General features: G+C 39.5%; 1 protein-coding gene across 3 annotated transcripts in view; it reads right to left on the bottom strand.

Moving 5' to 3' along the window:
• Positions 1-866: 866 nt before the first annotated feature.
• LOC117534216 (neurexophilin-4) overlaps positions 867-18,600 on the bottom strand; it is a 62,343-nt gene continuing 44,609 nt past the window's right edge. For 2 of the 3 annotated variants that reach the window (XM_034198393.1, XM_034198391.1), the window contains one exon: positions 867-2,269. In XM_034198393.1, the coding sequence (XP_034054284.1) occupies positions 1,448-2,212 (765 nt within the window). In that variant the 5' untranslated portion in view covers positions 2,213-2,269 and the 3' untranslated portion in view covers positions 867-1,447. The remainder of the gene's footprint in view (positions 2,270-18,600) is intronic. The other variant, XM_034198392.1, reaches the window with a different exon arrangement.

Raw genomic sequence — 18,600 nt, 5'->3', positions numbered from 1 at the left:
AAGGAAGAGGTGGCACAGTTGATTTATGGTTTTCTTTTTAACCTCTAATCTTGATGCAAGAATATAAATATATTCTTATCAATAGTGACGCCATCCTGCCTATTCTTTCGATAAGTTTGCTTTTGCATAAAGAAAGCAATAAAGTAAACAAAATTAGGTAGCTGAGATAATAACAGTGGCCTGAGTAACAGAGCAGTATGTGTGTGTGTGTGTGTGTGTGTGTGTGTGTGTGTATGTGAAACTGAAATTAAAATGTGCAAAAGTTGCTTGCACGATCAAACAACATTAATCTGTCAGTAATTTTGCCCTCAGTAAAATACATATTTCCCTTTGCAGTTTTAGGGTACATCTGAAACTCACTCCCACAACCCATCAGAGACTGCACTGACCTCACCACCTTCAAAAAACTTACCTCTTCAATCTGGCTTTTAATGTGTGATTGTTTTTGTATTGCTTGATTTTAATTTGACTTTAACTATATATATTTGTTGTTCTTTTCTTTTCACTATCTCTGTAAACCGACTTTGAGCACCTGTACAAGCGCTAACAAAATAAATCTATTATTATTATTACTATTATGTAATTAAAAATGATACCTTCCTCGGTTTCAATAACTCATTCGAAAGGAGTCAAACATTATCATCATCTTAAGAATGTGTCACGGTTGGTTTTCAAGTTAAAATGAACATTCTTCCCTATGTTCTCGGAAATTAAAAATGACATATCTTCACAGAAAGCTTCTGCAGGAATTCCCAATCAGAGTGAAATGTAACTTAATTCATAATAGTGTGCTTTCTGAGTTAACAGCTTCTGTGCAGCAATTTAGCTTGAAGCTCCGAACGAAAATATTCACCCAGTAAAACACAGACAGTTTAAGAGATTTTAATGTGCTTTTTCATACAGTATATTGTATGCATATCCACCATAGCATTTCTCATACATATAACTCTCTTATATCCAGGGAAAGTAGAGCTGAGAGGATGATTAACAGTCAGTCTACCATAACATTACTTCTGCCGTACAGTGGTGGCACAGCTCAGCCGCCTCAGAGGCTCCCCTTGTACTCGGAGGGCATAATACTGTTCCAGCTGTCTTCAACCGAATTTTCCAACTGCAAAAAGTAATAACACTGAGAAACAAATATCTAAAAACAATAAGTGTGCTGAGGTTAAATACATTATTTACAGAAAAAAAGCAAATAAAACAGAGGTTAACAAATATAAAGTTGGAAAATAAGTCAGAGAAATCAGCCATATCCTAACCATTCAATACTCTGATTACACTTGATTTAAATCCACAATTCACAGCAGTTTAGAGGCAAAAAACTGTCCCCTGCTTCTTCATCGTAATCAATATGACTATGATATCCATCATTATCATCATAAGCATCATCGTTGTCGTTAACATTGTCTCTATCTTTTTATCTTTGCATTTCAAGCTCCCTTTCTTATCCAAGGTAAGGGTGCTCACTTTGGAAGTTGTAGTCCGGACACACTTTTTGCACCAGCTTGTAGTCGATGCTGAGGAAAGAGATGAAGATGCAGATGACCTTGAAGGGTTTGGCACAGAGCCAGGCGGCGTGGGACTGGGTGTGCTCCGTGAAGCAGGTCTGAGAGGGGTCATACAGGCAGGGTTTCGGCTTCTTGGATCTGTTGGTCTTCTCGTACTCCACCCGACAGTTAAAGGTCTTTATCTCTTTGTGGTTGACGGTGGACTGCTGGGTCTCCTGGATCTGGATCTCCTGCTGAGTGTGAGGGTGTAGCTGATGGTGCTGTTGCTGGTGGTGGAGGACCTCAAACTCCACAACTTTGGTGGGCGGCACAATGCTGACCGACACGTTCCCAAGGCTGGACGAGTTGTGGCGGAAGTAAACGGTGAACGTGCCGTTGATGTGGTCCACGATCTTCCCTGTCACCAACAAGCTGAACTTCATGGTCTTGACGTTGAAGTAGAAGTCTCCCCAGCCGAAGATCTTCTTGGTCTTCATGTTTGTTTTTAGCGAGGGCTTGCGCTTAGAGCGGTATCCTGTCTGGTCCAGCAGCAGGGACTGATTCCGGGCCGGGTCGTAAGGGTTATAGAAACTGTAGGTGGGCGGCTTGGTTTTCATAGGTGTCTGGTCGATGGAGGTGGAGAAGATACGTGTTTGGTATGGAGGCTTCACCACTCCTGCTGACGGTACACCTCCTCCTATGCCATAGGGAAGAGACTTCATCACAGACCCCACTGGGCGCAGGTCTGAGAATTCCACCTGCTTCTCCAACCCTTGGACCTGAAGAAAAAAAGACACGGAAAAGAGAAGAAAAATGTAACTTTAGTTACAGTGGGTTAAAGGCTGTTATATTTTCACTTTCACATATTCTCCGGGACAGAAAGCAGAAGTTGTGCAAGGATAAAACGTGTTACTGGTTATAGTTTGAAATGGATATTTTGCAAATTTCAAAACTGATAGCAATGTTGCTGACTATACAGTAGCCTTAAAAGACTTACGTTAGTACTGGGATTGATTAAGAGATGAAGAGGCAGAATTATTTAAATTCAATCTTGAAACCGTCTGGACAAAATCTATTGAACATAAAAAAATCTGTTATGTCCAATTTCATTTTACACACATTATCATAATCCTAAGTGTTGTTTAGGTCACTATCAGAGAGATATGTTTTACCTCACATGAATTTTATTTCCACAAGCACCCAAGTTGTTGGATGTGGCTGTGTTTCATCTCTCGAATTCAAGAAAACAAAACCATCTATTTTTGTTAACACACTTTAATTTTGTTGTCAGTGTTGCTCCGGAGAGAAAAACAACTCTGCATGTAAGGTAATGGATGTGAGCCTTTGTTATTTGAGACATCTTTCTGCCTTTAATCCACAGCCTAGGTGGTTATTCACTGCGCTGATTGACTGGAAATGTTGCTCTCTTTCATTTCTCATCAATCACATCACTGCCATGTTCACATCCATATGCATGTATGTACACAGTCTAAAACACACACAACTCAGCACACAAACACATTTGCACACATGCAAACTTCAAGCTGGAAGCTGTCATGAAGTGACAGCGAGAAGAATTACAGCTATTCGGAGGTTACATGTACTTCCCCTGAGGACGCATTTGGATAGAGTTTTTAAAACTGTTCTGGTGGATAAAAAAAACAAAGAAATAAATGAAAACAGCATTTCAAAAGAAGTACAGGATGAGATCTTTGTGTCTACTCATGCAAGGACAGTTTCCGTCTCCCTTCATTTCTATCCAGGGCAGTGGAACCGACAGGGTGGTGCCAAATCGTTGCTCATCCTTCATCAATCACTGAACCTAATAATAACTCTATATTGCTATCCGCGGAGGCAAAGTGCAACGCTCAATACGGTTCCTAATGTATTCAGTCATTCAATTAATGTATCTACATCTTTTGGCCATTCATTAACATGCCCGCAGATCTGATTTCTAAGTAGATTGATTGAGGGGGAAATAACTGAAAGATTATTGACCACTGGAGGAATTAATTACCAAAATAGAACAGGTGTTGATAAATGACCAGTGACTAAGAGGCAGAGGTATTTAACAGACCTCACTTCCCTTTGGTGCCATGCTAGGATGCCTTTGCAGTGGTCTCACGATTTTAAACCGGTGAATTTGGGATGAGAGCCGACTTTGGTGTTGACAGGCAGGGATAAACAACTGTTGATGGCAGAAAAACACAAGATAACGTACGCTGTCAGCAGTGCTGTCAGCAAGCTCCATGTGTTGCCATCTGTCAGGCTAACACTCTGCTGGTGCAGTTATCATAATTTCTCATGCTGATGGCGAATAGAGCCCGAACTAGCACCATCATCATAATCCTTAACCATCTTCAGCGGCTACATCCCGCCAGGAACCTCAACCTAACCTTCAGGGTCAGCCGTATGAAGGGGGCTGAGGTTGGAGCGGGTATTTGTGAGTGGGGAAAAGCATCCATACACAGTCAGCAACTTTAACAAACATCGATCGAGTGGGAAAAGATGTGTATGGAGAGAGGGCTTCTTCTTCTGTTGCGTGAAAGTAATAAAATGCCAACAGAAACCAATGAATGGATGGACTTCCTATTAGCATAAATATGAAATATTTTGTGTGCTGGACAGTAAATCTATTTAAAGGGTGAGGATTTGTTAGAAGAAATATCAGATATTTTCTCTTGACGTGAAATCCATAAACTATAGACTTTTTTCAAAACAGCGGATGTTTGCTATAAGGTCACATCAGGCTGCCACAACCAGCGAGAGATTGACGGTTTGAGAAATACATCTTCACGCTTCCACTATTCTGTTAGGCTACGATGAGTGAAAAGGGACTTTTAGAGCAATTGTCTTTGTCTAATTGTTAATCTAGAGGTTCATAATCAGGAATTGGTCATGTTTGACACTCTGCTAATGTTATTTTAATGCAATCATTGTTTAAGGATTTACTTTGGCTTTGACTATAGTACAGCAGCTCATGGTTTAAGCCTTTGAACATGGGTCACTCGCTCTTGCAGGTGAGTACATTTAGAAATTAAGCTGGGATAAACTAAATAATCCTCTGTAGGTCGTCTGTGAGCTGTATTAAAGTGCAGGTAAAGTGGTGTTTTGAGTGAATGATACAATCAGCAACAAAAAAGACAAGGTTAACATGATGATGTTCAATAGGATAATATATTGCAAGGATCTTTTTCACGAACCAAAGTTTATAATGGCTCTACTTAAAAGGGATTACAAATGTATTCAACTCCAAAATGATCCACTTAAATGTACAATATTGTACTGCAATAAATCCAATAATTGAGAGATTTCACTCATAACTACAAAAGTGGGCTCTATGAATGTTTGAACCAATTTTCATGACAACTCAATATCTGGAGATATATTTCAGTATGGACTGACTGGATTACATTCCCTCGAGCTATGGCACTTGCATATAATCTCAATCTGAACATGATGAGATAAAGGTTTTGCTCCCTAAAGAAGCTGCACAACACCACATATTTCTCTATTATCACATTAAACACAAAGCAACAGCGCTGAGTCTTGCTGAAATACCTCCTTTTATAAATGAAAAACCATATCAGGATGGTGTAACTTTGAACTCAATAAGCACAATAGAAATACATTAAAAGTAGTAAAGTTGTAAAGGTTTAGAGAAAACTTGATTTGGGTGAAACTTTTTGTTTCCGCTTGTGGTTATTTTGGGCTCCCAACCTGCAATGTCCCCAGATAGTGAAGCTCTACATGTGTCAACACCACATTAGTGTTTCCTCCATTTATGTCTGAGATTCCTGTTGGCTCGGATGCTGGGGGGCGGACTGTAGCAGAAGATGATATAAGTATTGTGGTGGACTTATACATATGTATGAAACAGGCAACTCAATAACAGCACAATCATAGAAAGAACAATCAGATTACAGAGTTCGGGAGATAGTGAAGAAAATGTTATTAGCGGAGAAGTGAGATGAGGAGAAGGGAGAGTAGGAAGATCTTGTACATTTTCTAGGAATGGCGCACATTAATCATCTTTAACTTCATTTGGAGGAGCATATGAGTAAAAAAAGCATCTTTAGTTGCTGCTTAGGTGGGAGGCTTATCACATACCTGGAAGTACATGCAGGAATGAAATGTAGAGATTGTTCAGTTATGAGTGTGGCTCAGACCGAGTGACAGAACAAGAAGACGCACATACTGGCAGATAGAGAAGGGTTTATAAAGAGGAAGTGAAAGACTGTGCCGTGAAGGGCACTAACTTATTAAATAAGAGAAGGTCAGACGAGCTCTAGAATTGACTGCTGAAACCTGATATATGACATGCCGCCACAATTAAGATCTCTTTTTCATCATTAAGGGACGCTTTGGATCAATGGCAGCACCCCTGCTCTCCCTTTCTTTCACACTCTCGCTGTCTATCGGGTATCTGATTCTCAGTCAGCAGCACGCTCTCTCACCTTTATCCACAACTTCTACAATTCCTTGATGGCGAGAGTATTCAGAGCAAAAGGAGCTCATCGGCTCCCCCAGGCAACATCCTCTCCCTCTCCTGCCTCCCATCCTTCCCCCCTGAGGACTGATGAGAAAATGAGAGCTGCTTGTCTCACAGCTCTCTCCCAGGCCTGTTCCTTTGTTTAATTGGAGTTTTATTGGCGACAATCAATTAATGTCTATCTGTGCTCCAGGCTGCATTGATCTGCTGTCACAGCGAAGAGTCAAATGTACAGTTACACTCCCACCGCACTACAAACCACAGGCTCTGATGCCAGCTACTGAGAGTTGTTTTTACTCTCTTCTACTTTACTGTTTGTTGTGATTACAATCACAAATAGCTTTTGCTTCTCATTTTCCGGTTTAGCTCATTGTTCGTCTAGGAGAGGCCACAAACTATTTATAAGCAGTTTAAGGGGACACATTCATAAAGAGAAGTTGAATGCAAATCAGATTTCACTTTGAAGTAACTGTTTACTTTAAATGCACCTACATGCCATACATCTCTTCAAAGTGCTGGTGAAAAGTGCAACATCTGGAGGTTTTACAAAAAACTCATCTTTCTGTAGCTCTAAACGTTAAAGATTTTTTTTTGGATGGGGTCTGAGGTCGGCGCTGGTCTTTCTTTCGAGACTTTTGAGGGATCAGTGTCGCATTTACTGAAGTAATCGTCCTGGAATATTATCATTTAACGCAACTTTACTCTACAGATTTTACTCCTCTGTTTTGATCTGACAACATCAGTTACCAATTAGGCTACTTCTCAGCTTCACATTATTAAAAATATATATAATCAACTACTGAAGAAGGATGTGTTATTATAGTCACACTCCCAAGCAGTATATTCAAGTGAGAAACACATTAATATATACGTATTCTAGTTATATAATAAATAGGGCTGTCGAAAAACTAATTAACGCCACTAATTATTTTAACGCGTTTAACGCATGTGCATTTTTTGTCCTCGGCCGCCCCGTAGTTTCACAGCGCATTATTTTGACCCACAGTGGGAACTTCAGTCTTATGCTTTGACAGTTATGAAAACAGAGGAGCATGTTTAATCATCTGATTTGTCTGTACATTGCTGTTTTAGTCTGTGTTCTTCTAATTAAAGTCTACAGTGTGTGCCTATTGAGCTGTTTAGAGCCATGTGGGACAAAACCCGATCATGCACCTCCTGGTAAAAACTACACTGCGCATGCTCAGAGTATTGTCCTATTTAATGTGTGTGGCAAAAAAATAATGACCATAGGGGCACTGAGCTGCCATCCCCACCATACATCATCTCACATCATTCAGAGCTGATTGGCTGTAAGTACGTGTGCCGCGAAAAGTGTGGTATGTGAAGAGGAGACGAGAGACGAGTCCTAAAACCCGGAAGTAAGCTGCGCATGGGTTCCCTCCACAAAAAAGCAATGACATTTCTCCATAGGATTTTAGAAAATAGCTCAAAATAAGATCTGTGGGAAACGTACCTGTTTGATAAATGCACGTTTTGTTCAGCCGGATAATATCCACATGTCTACCCTACTTTTATAATTTTCTAATCATAAATCTATCGATTATGATAGACTTTTGAAACTACAAGAAGATAAGGAGGACTTTTACAAAAAAGTAAGAGATTTTTGTCCAGAAGGATAGCATGGACTTCATCTTCAAGTCAAGGTAAGACCGCAATTTTATTGAAAATGGGATCTTACTGAATGATAAAATTACATTTTTTGGGTATCCTTTTGTTGAACTGTCTGTTTAAAATTAATCGAAGCATCAGACAAAAAAAGCTTTTGAAAATAATATTATATTTTGATTTAGGTCAAAATATAATATTTGTAAACCTGAAGAGTCAGTGCCAGTGCCTCACCAGCCATGAACCTCACTGCAGAAGCTTATAGACATCTAAGTTTGTTGTGCCCCACCACTTTTGTAGGCCTACATATAAAAACGCCACTGTATGAGAGAGGTTCCAGGTTTAATTGAGGCGAATATTTGTAATGTTCAGAGGTTGTTGTGTTTAATATTCATGAGAATATTGAGAAAGAGAGAAAAGAGGGATGAGAGAGAGAGAGAGAGATAGAAAAGAGAGATATTTGCGAGTTGCATAAGAACTAAGATAGCAGGATTTCCCACACATAGACTTTACTTGCGCGGGCCGCCCAGATAGGCCTATATTAACGGCCGCCAAAGTATAATTCACGAGCTATTTAGGTTTAATTGTTTTAATCCGTCCACGAGCACGACCGCATCTGCGATCCTTCGCTTTATGCGCTCCGCACAGTAACCCTGCTGCGTGCTCACTAGCGCACCACCCCCACCGTTCATAAAGTCAAGTAGCCTACCCCTCAAAGGGTCCGGTTTATTTCATTTTAAGGATGCGCACCAAGCAACATCTCCAGGTGCTCCTTTGAGAAACAGGGCAAAAAAGTTATGTGCACCCCTGGTTATTGTAGTAGCTGACTGAACAGGCCTAAACATGTGTTTGGTCGTGTGTGTGAGGCTGTGTGTGGTCGTGTCTGTGAGGCTATTCTCTCCTATCCCTACAGACCCCTCAGCCTAATAGTTTTTGGTCACTGTTTTGACTGGTTGCTCAATTAATCAAGGTGATTCATAACTATTAACTATTATTACATGGCTTAGTTGAATACTCGATTCTGATCGGTCAATTCAGAACACGTGACACGTTGTTAATCCAGTAGTACAGACCGCTGTCAAGGATTTATTGACCGTTGTTAAGGACGCTCACATCTGCATAGATATAAACACTAGATGGCTCAAGGGTGAGTCGCCAGCGTAGCTCACCGGCGGCCATTTTGCCACAGTCAACAACTACTGCTACAGCTGTTGTAAGGTGAGTGATCTGCACAAAAATACTCTTAACTCGTTGAAATCTTGACTGACTTTTTCATACAAACGGTTTAGTTTATTATAAACGTTATTAGCATGGCTATGATACAGGAGACAACCAGACATGTTGAAAAAAAAGTTCATGATTATAAGTATAAGTATGCAGTATCATAACTACATCTGTTATGTTTATAACAAACCAAACTGTTTGAAATTTGGTTGAAAATTGAGCAATCTACGGTTATTTCAATAGTGCACGATAGACATAATGTTATGAATGAGCGAGCTGCCTGTGGCAAGATGGCCGCCATGTGGCAACGTCGGTCTCCATTGGCCAGCAGCGCGGGTGAGTCATCCGTGTTTATATATATCTATGCAGGGCCGCCCCTCCCTACAGGCCAATCACGCAGGCTGCATGGGGCCCCGCCTTGCGCAGGGGGCCCCGCCCAGAGGGCCTCAGCTGCTGTGCGTCGTTCTCCGCTCAGTTTTCCGCGCACCCCCCGCGAGAGTGAGAGGTGAGACAAGGGGAGCACGTTTGTAACCCGACACCGTTGCAATGAATCGACATCTGACCCATCACGGCTTTGATACGGTCACTAGTGCAGGTGAAGAGATGTCGGTGAAAAGACAGTTTCAGCCCAGCGCAAGCAAGAGGGGAAAAAAACAAAACATGAAGAAACTAGAGCATCACTCGAAGGTGGGCTATTGTATGAGTCAAATGTACAACTTGCAAATGTTGTATAAGTCAAATTGCCAATTGCCATATTAAAACATCAGCTGCAAATCACAACATGAAGAAGGCAGTCTCTGCAGACCATATAGGCTAATGGAGATGCAGTTATTTCCAGCATCCTTTATTTAACATTCATTCAAGTATGTTATGCCTTTTATCTGCTAATGTACAGGAGGAAGAGTGATAATCTGTCTGTCTAGTTGGCTTACATAACAGTTAAAGTTTACAGCTTAAAAAACATGGAGCATTTGTTTCCCTTTTATTCATTTTTATGTCAATTTGCACATTTCGTGATGCTCAGCCTCTCCCCTTAACTCCTAACAGTCATCATCATGTCAACCACAACACAGAGAAATACTGATAGAAATGTGTGTGTAGTTGTTGATACATTGCTGACAGAGGGAACTAATTTGAATACAGATTTAAGAAATATCAGTTTTGAGCATGTCATAAGCATGTTTTGTCTTGACTATATTACAACTATATTATAATAATATAGTATTTATATTATTGAATTGATTATGATTATTATTATTATTAGTAGAAGTAGTTTATTTGCATTAATTATATTTTAATCTTTTTGAGGCTAGTATTTGGCAGGAAATGCAGACGTATTCACCTGTACACACATACTGAACGACATACATGCATATTTATCATTTACCTCACTGTATACAAAAGTAACTGTGTTGATAATAATAATAAACAGGAATTATATTTGCAAAGTAGCCTACTTTGTTTCTAAATATGTTTTTTTCACTCCTGTCGGTTGGGGGGGGGGGCCTCATCTCACAATGTCGCTTGGGGCCCCAGGTTGACCAAGGGCGGCCCTGTATCTATGCACATCTGCTCAAAGAAGTTTGGTCGATTTAACTGTACAGTTTTGGCTGAAATGCAGTTTACTTTTCGAACTGACAAGACAAGAGCGACAAGAAAACAGCGGAGAAGTAACGGGCAGAAACCCTCCTTTTTACACAGCGGTCCAGACATAGACATCGAACATATTCAGTTACCAGTTACTTTGGCAGTAGGACAGGGATATCTAAATACTTTCCAAGGTTTGACATAATGAATTGTGCTAATTTTAAAGAAAGCAACAATGTTTTCAAATCTGTAATCAACAAGCTCCGCCTTCCTGCCGTTGCTACGTATTTCAAACGGTAACAACGGACTATTTTTCTTAGCGGATGCATGTCAATTTAAATCAATACATACAACTATTTTTTAAATCAATAAAAACATTTTCTAAATCCATAAAAGCATTTCAATTAATATTGGGACAGGGTTCCCACGGGCTCTTAAAAAGTCTTACATTTGATAATCTGAATTTAAGGCCTTAAAAAGGTCTTAAATATGACCAAAAAAAGAAGAAAGGTCTTAAATATGATTTAGAAGGTCTTAAAAATGATCGTATTTGAAAGGTAGGCTACTTCTTGTACTTCTCGCGTCTAAATGTGTTTTGGGGGAAATGTCCGGGCTGCAAAGTAACCAGTACGGTAATAGCCTTTCAGTTCCTCCCAACAATTTGTATTGAAATAAATCAACATGGAACCAGTAATCACTAACTTTGTTTCCCCCGGCCCCTTATCGGAGAACACCCAGCTAGAAACCTAGCAACCAAGCTTCAGCTAGCGGTATCTTCGAATCTACTTACAAATACATATGGGGAAGTGTAAGTTCAAACGTATTTGGTTGGAAAACATCGAATTTAGTGCTTGGTTGAAACCAGTGAAGGGGAACGTGTTTGAAGCCCGCTGCACCTTTTGCAAAAATAAATTAGCGTTTGCTTTGCTAATGTAGCGTTAGCTAGTGCAGCAGCTCCCGCAACAACACCGGGGGATCGCTATGGGCTCAGAACAGTCTTATAATACACACATGCTCACAGAAGGATTCACACTTGTATTTCATGATCCGCAAAAGGATTCACACTTGTATTTCCGGATCCACACTTGTGTTTGTCAATGCACACACAAATGTTTTCCGTTTCATACATGTAAATAAAATCCAAATACAGAAAAAAAGTTTTAGGATTTTTGATCCTCATATATTTGTTTTGCGCATAATTTTACGTAATTAATCATATATTTTGGATTATAAGGAGTAGAAATATGATTCAGATATCCGCGGAATCACTGGAAGAGTAACTTTCCAGCGGTATCTCCTGTGCGACTGTAACCAGGGCACAGCAGCCAATATGGCCGCTCAAAGCAGCTTGACTTTACACTGTGGATTGGTGGATTCGTGTGTCCGTCAAGGAAATCTCGGCCGGCAGCCATCATGGTCTGAAATGACCAATGGACATCGAGAAATCACTAAGGACCTACCCACCAAGTAAACAAAACATAAACCACGTGTCTCCCATCAGTTTACGTCTTTGAGGAGAGAGAGAGAGACAGAGAAAATGGCTAAAAAAAACGTTACAGTTGCCGACTTCGCTAGAGATTTTTTTCGCTAGCAGCAGTGAAGATAGAGCCTCAGAACGTGAAGTCTTCGACTCTTCTGAAGAAGAAGAATACAAAGACAACAACAAGGATCCATTTGGGCATGGGTAAGTGTACATATTACAGTAATAGTGTACTGGCAATGTGTGGGGAATACCGCGAAAATGAACAATAGGTTTATTGATATATATTTTTTATCGATAGTCATGAACTTTTTATTGGACAGAATAGACTCTCCATTAGCAAATGTTTACTCTGTGTTAACGTTATTTTGGTGTGTAAAAGTGAGATTACATGTGTAGAGGATTCAATTAATCATTTATTCGTCCCACAACGGAGACATTTACAGTGACATGTTTTTGCCATCGATTAGTTTATCATACTGTTCTGTACAGATGAGACTTTGTCATAGATTTATTTATATGTGTGCCTGTTATTATTTTTACCGTCCTGTACAGATGAGACTTTGTAATCAGATGAGATTTTGTAATCAGATGTAGCCTATGTATATGTGTGTCTGTGATTTTATACTGAATGTAAAGTAACTGGAAATACCTGTGTGTGTGTGTGTGTGTGTGTTCCTTCTCCAACCTCCTAAACTTTCTTTTTATGTGTGCATTGTTATTTGTGCTTGAGCAACATTTTACTTGAACTTTATTTCAATGAAATTAGTTGTAATTATTGTCCTACATTTTAATTTGTTTTACAGAGAGGTTTCACAGCTGTCTGGGCCTAGTGGCCCACAGGCGGCGTTTATCCACCAGCCAGAACATCCATCTGTGCCGGCCCCCAGGTCAAGATCTACCGTGGCTCAAGGGCCTTCACCAGAGCGATCACCAAGGACCAGCAGACCAGCATCACTACAGCTGCCTCCACCTCCATCTGCGGCTGCCACCAGGTCAAGATACACCTCAGCACAAAGGCTCCACCACAGCCATCACCTTCAACCCAGCCAGCAAGGAGGTCTCGTGGAGGTCTCGTATAGCACTTGTACACCCCACCTACACAGCAGCCCATGCACCATCACCCCCATCTTCACAGCAGCCAGACCCACTGTCTTGGAAGACAGACAAAGACCTTGACGCTGTCTTGACATTTATAATTAATAGTTGGTTGAAAGTTCTGATGTTCAATATTGTAAATAGTTAGATTTTCCAGTTTCTTATATTTATATAAATAGTTGGTTGAAAAAAACATATTTATAATAAATTGTTGGTTGAAAAAAAAGGTTGAATGCTCAATTTCTATTTGTACACATCATATGAACCTTGGTATGTAATATGAAGTCATTATTCAGTCCTAATGTATCTCAGTCCCTGCTATGGTGAAAGTAGAGTGATAAACACCTATTTTACTCAAAATTCGAATTTAATTTTTTTAATTTTAGACATGAATAACACATTTATATACAGTGTAATTCAAATATTTCACTGCTTTTGTGATCCTAAGACTTTGGTAACCTAATCTAAAACACCAAAACAATTCGATCACATGAGTAAATTTGTGTTTTCACAAGAGTTTTGAAGATTTTCCGAAAATCGGATGTCAAATTTTAAGCTTTTGAGCTACTTATCTCATCAAACAGTGCTCTAAGCCTTAAGGTGAGTAATTTGCATATATAGCAATACCAGAGATTGTCCTGAACATTTTGATATTTAACACATGGGGTGCCATGTTAGAAGAAATACATTTAAAAGGTGATTTAAGAAAAGATCTAAAAATCGAGAAAATACCCTTAGACTCCAGAGGGTTAAAACCTCTGAACCTGCTTTCTGCTTTCAAACCGCTTTCTGTGCACAGATCGCTGTGCATTCGTGTGTGGGTTTTTTGAGACTCCCCTGATGGTCACCCGATTCGTACTTTTTCTATCTATAGCCAATCAGATGTCTCCTCCATTCTAAGCCAATCACATGAGGGTATGATTTATTGCGTTCACAACATAGCACTTCTTATGCGCATTTTGCACTGTCCGGAGATGACAGGTCCATGGAGCCTGCAGGCGCTAATCTCAGGACGGAAGGACCGTAGCATAGTCGTCTTTATTTTCACGGTATTATTATTCAAAGATAAATAAGGAAGTGTGTTGTATGAGATGGCAGAGAGGTTTCAGTTCCGATTATTAAATCAAAGAGGCTTAATGTTTTCGATTATATTATTTCACTATAGCTATGTGGACGGTGTCAAGGTCCAATGTTGACAAAATTAATCAATAGCGGGTGTAACTAAAATACAAGATGTCTTTACTTTATTTATATATATATTATTAATAATAATAATATGAAATATTTTATTTCCTTGCATTACCTGTTCGGAAAGAAATCATACCCTCGTGGGGGCACGCTCATGTGATAGGCTTAGAATTGAGGAGACATCTGATTGGCTATAGATAGAGAAGTACGAATCTGGTGACCGTCAGGGGAGTCTCAAAAAATCCACACGCGAATGCACAGCGATCCATGCACAGAAAGCGGTTTGTGTTTGCAGGTTCAGAGGTTTTAACCTGTTAAATAAACCCCAAGGTCCCCGCCGGCGGGGACCCTGTTTTGTTTTTTCACGACACTGTGTCTCAGGGGATCTTAATATTTAAGAACCTATTAATGTGTTATACCAGATTAACGGAAATAATCTCAGCTAATTGACGATACAAACCATTTTTACCAAAACAAAACACAAGTCTCATAAGAAGCATCTAAATGACCCCTTAGCGAAAAATGCTAACGGACATTGGCACAGAACTCAAGATAAAAGTACCATGATTAGTTATCGTAGCTGCACATACAAGATATCCGATTAAAGCTGAGGTTCCACAGATTATTTAGGTATATAGTATCATGAGTGATCTGGACTCTCGACAGGGGAAGCAAACACAGACATCACAACACGTACCTTTACGGAGCTTATAGGGAGATCGTCTCACCGTAGCTGTCAATCTGATCAAAATACGTGTTCAATGGCATTAAAACGAGACAAAACGCGGCTGAATCGGTTAATCCATAGGTTTTTAACGTCTCTGTATAAAAAAATTATTTCATTTATAATCCATAATTAAATTTGTATGTAAAAATCAGAGAGCAAAAGTTAGTTGCTAATGGTAGCTACCAGAGTGGCTGCTGCTTCCGGTCTAGGCTATGTGGCAGTCTAACACACACACATTACCAAATAAGGACTATGTGGGAGTTCCCCTCGATTCCATTGGCTCTGACGGTCAGAAAGAGATGTCACATGTCAAAATCCAGCAAGGGGAGCCAGAGATATGACATCAGGACAGCAGAAAGCCTGCACATCTTCCGGCGCAGACTGAAAACTCATCTCTTTCGACTCCACTTCGAGCGATATAATTACTAACAAAGAACTGCTAACAGAGCACTTATATACTAATAAAGGACTGGCTTATCTAAAGCCAGTTGAGTAGCACTTGAAATGTTTGGTTCTATGAAACCTGATGTACTTATATGATTCTGTTTTATTCAAGGTTGTGTCTTTCTGGTCGAATTTACTTATTGTAAGTCGCTTTGGATAAAAGCGTCAGCTAAATGCAATGTAAAAATCCACCCAAATGGCCCCAGAAGAGTTTTTTTTTTTACTAAATCTGTCTAAAAAGGTCAAATATCACTTGTTTTGCATCAATCTTGATACAGGGTACTTATTATATGTTGTACTTTGGATTACTAAAGCTTTTAGTCTACTAACCCATCATCCAAGGTTAGTTTTCACTATAAGTACAAAATATCTTTTGGACGGACACTATAATTTACAGTTTTTTACCATGTTCAATCTGAATTTTCTTTAAAATAAAAAACATCTATATTGAATCTGACATCCAACTCACAGGTTTATCATTACTTTGAGAAAAAAGATTATTAATTTAACCCTTTTAGAAGGGAAGATATGATCATTTGTTCTGGGAATGTCATTTTCGTGCCTGAAACCTGAAAAACAGGCTCTGGGTTTAACAGGTACGGAAAACAAATATGTGAGAATCAAAAATACACATGTAAAACTTTTTTCTGTATTTGGATTTTATTTACATGCATATGAAACGGAACACATTTGTGTGTGCATTGAAAAACACAAGTGTGGATCCGGACATACAAGTGTGAATCCTTTTGCGGATCATGAAATACATGTGTGAATCCTTCTTTGTGCATGTGTGTATTATGAGACTGTTCTGAGCCCATAGACCTCCGGGCGACGTTTGGGTCTACATGTACGTCAACCCTAAAAGCGGAGGTGCTGTAGACGCTAAATACCGTATAAAACACCAATCATATAACAGCAACGATGAAAGATTGTAGACACACACACATACGGGCTGCTCGATTATGGCAAAAATCATAAGACATTTTTTTTATTGAACTTTAAAACAAATATGAATTTGGACAGTATCTTTTTAACTGTTGATTACCCTGAATGTATAATTCAACTGAAAAACCAATACAACAATTAATTAAATAAATGATACATTTAAATAAATAATATCAAAATAATAAATACCAATAAACAAGATCAACAAATATTTTGGAGTGCACTTCCACAAGCTACTAAACATATAAATAAAATAAATTAGACTAAAATGTATTTGATCAAATATGTTGTAGTGCACTGTCACAACCTAGCAAAGCAAAATAATCGTTTTTTTGATTATGTTGTTTTCGTAATTGTGGCAGGCCAAAATCGTAATTGCGATTAAAATACGATTAATTGCACAGCCCTAACACACACACACACACACACACACACACACACACACACACACACACACACACACACACACACACACACACACACACACACACACACACACACACACACACACACACACACACACACACACACACACACACACACACACACACACACACACACTTTTTGTCTAACACGCTAATACAGTTCTGTACTGTTATGTTCAGTCATTGTTCTTATGTTGAACATGAATACATTTACTTTGTAAGTAATTATGGGACGTATTTCTTCTTTCATAGCAATTTTCCTTCATACTTTCTTGCTGTGAAATAGGTCTTAAATTCTATTCAAAGTGGTCTTAAAAAGGTCTTAAAAAGTCTTAAATTTGAGTTGGCGAAACCTGCAGGAACCCTGTGGGAGTCATGTCGTTACTTTGTTGAGAATGTGGCCTTGTAATAAGTGGGATAATGTGCAGCGACTTGGTCATTATGGGGAAAAGAACACCTTTCATGCTGATCAAGATCCATCCGCTATGCGTCGGGCTCCTGATCTGCCTGTCGGGTGTTCTTTTCCCCATAATGACCGCCTCGCTACACATTATCCCTTACTTGAATTCCGTCATTAACGACTTACTCACCACTAAACCTACTGATAGGGGCTAGGAGCAGTGGCGGCTGGTGGAAATTATTTTAGGTGGGGCTATTGTAATGGTGAATAAACCACACGGGGAACATTTTGAGAAATGACCCCTTAAATGATGACTTCTGGTGATGTTAGAAATATGAGAAGGCTGATCAATAGTATACCTCCATAATCTTCAGTGTGTTTAGCTATGAATCTTCCAAAACTTCCAAATACCTTGTCCTGGACATAGTTTCTACAGTAAACTGTGCAACAGTACAGTAGGCCCACACAAACTGCAGAACACCGGTTCTTTGGGAACACTCAAATGATTTAATTCCCATTTAAAATCAGGATACTAAATACGAACATTATATGCAGACACAGACGTGGTTCAGAAACACAGAAATATTAGAAAACAGACCATTAAGGCAACACATCTAGTTTGATGGATGCTGTCAAAACTCAACTATATACAATAATATGTGTGTGTTTATTTATCACGGGCACATAGTATCTGTCCCCGGCTGTTTGAAGAGCAAGCATGCATGGGAAACAAAAGACAGCGTTTATCTGTTTGCATCCAGCTAGCCACACACACAGTTACAATCACACTCCCTGTAATTGACATAATTAATAGATAGTTTAGCTTCTCACCATCATTTGCTGTGGCCCACTGATGTTAACGATCGTAACTGAAAGGCTGCCTGTCAAACGTAAACATTCAGCCACGTGACTCGCAAACTCTCACGAGAGTTTTACACAAGACGGATCTGACGACGCTGATTGGCTGAAATTGTGTTTCGGCGGTATTGCTGACTGTTCTGTGTTGGATGCTGCTGGGGCTGAGTGAGGGCTCCTTTCTTAGCGCCCAGATGAGAGAGGGTAATGATACACGCTGCAGCCAGGCAGGAAACATGTGACTTATCAGTAACTTTAGACATCGTAACACCATTTTTTTTGTTTTATTTATTTTAAACGAGATTTTATTTTAGATTATACATTTTACGGATGCCAACTATATAATATTTACCTTGTTCATTAAAAAAAAATGACAATCAAACATGTGGGAAGAGGGGGGGCGGCGCCCCTATGGGCCGGCCGCCACTGACTAGGAGTGTTCAAAAACGGCTTCAGTAGCAAAAAGCCTTTGTGGCATTTGTTTATGCTTAAAAAAAAAAAAACCTAGTCAGTTGCTGTTCTCGCTTTTATAGTGGCTCAAAATCTGCCATCCATGTAGAAAAGATCAATTCTATACTCAATATGTTATGATCCACTAAAGCAGGGGTGGGGAACCTTT

The sequence above is a fragment of the Gymnodraco acuticeps genome, unplaced genomic scaffold (assembly GCF_902827175.1).
Source record: "Gymnodraco acuticeps unplaced genomic scaffold, fGymAcu1.1, whole genome shotgun sequence".
Lineage (NCBI taxonomy): Eukaryota > Metazoa > Chordata > Actinopteri > Perciformes > Bathydraconidae > Gymnodraco > Gymnodraco acuticeps.
The sequence above is the reverse complement of the archived record's forward strand: the minus strand, read 5'-3'. Positions and strand labels throughout refer to the sequence as shown.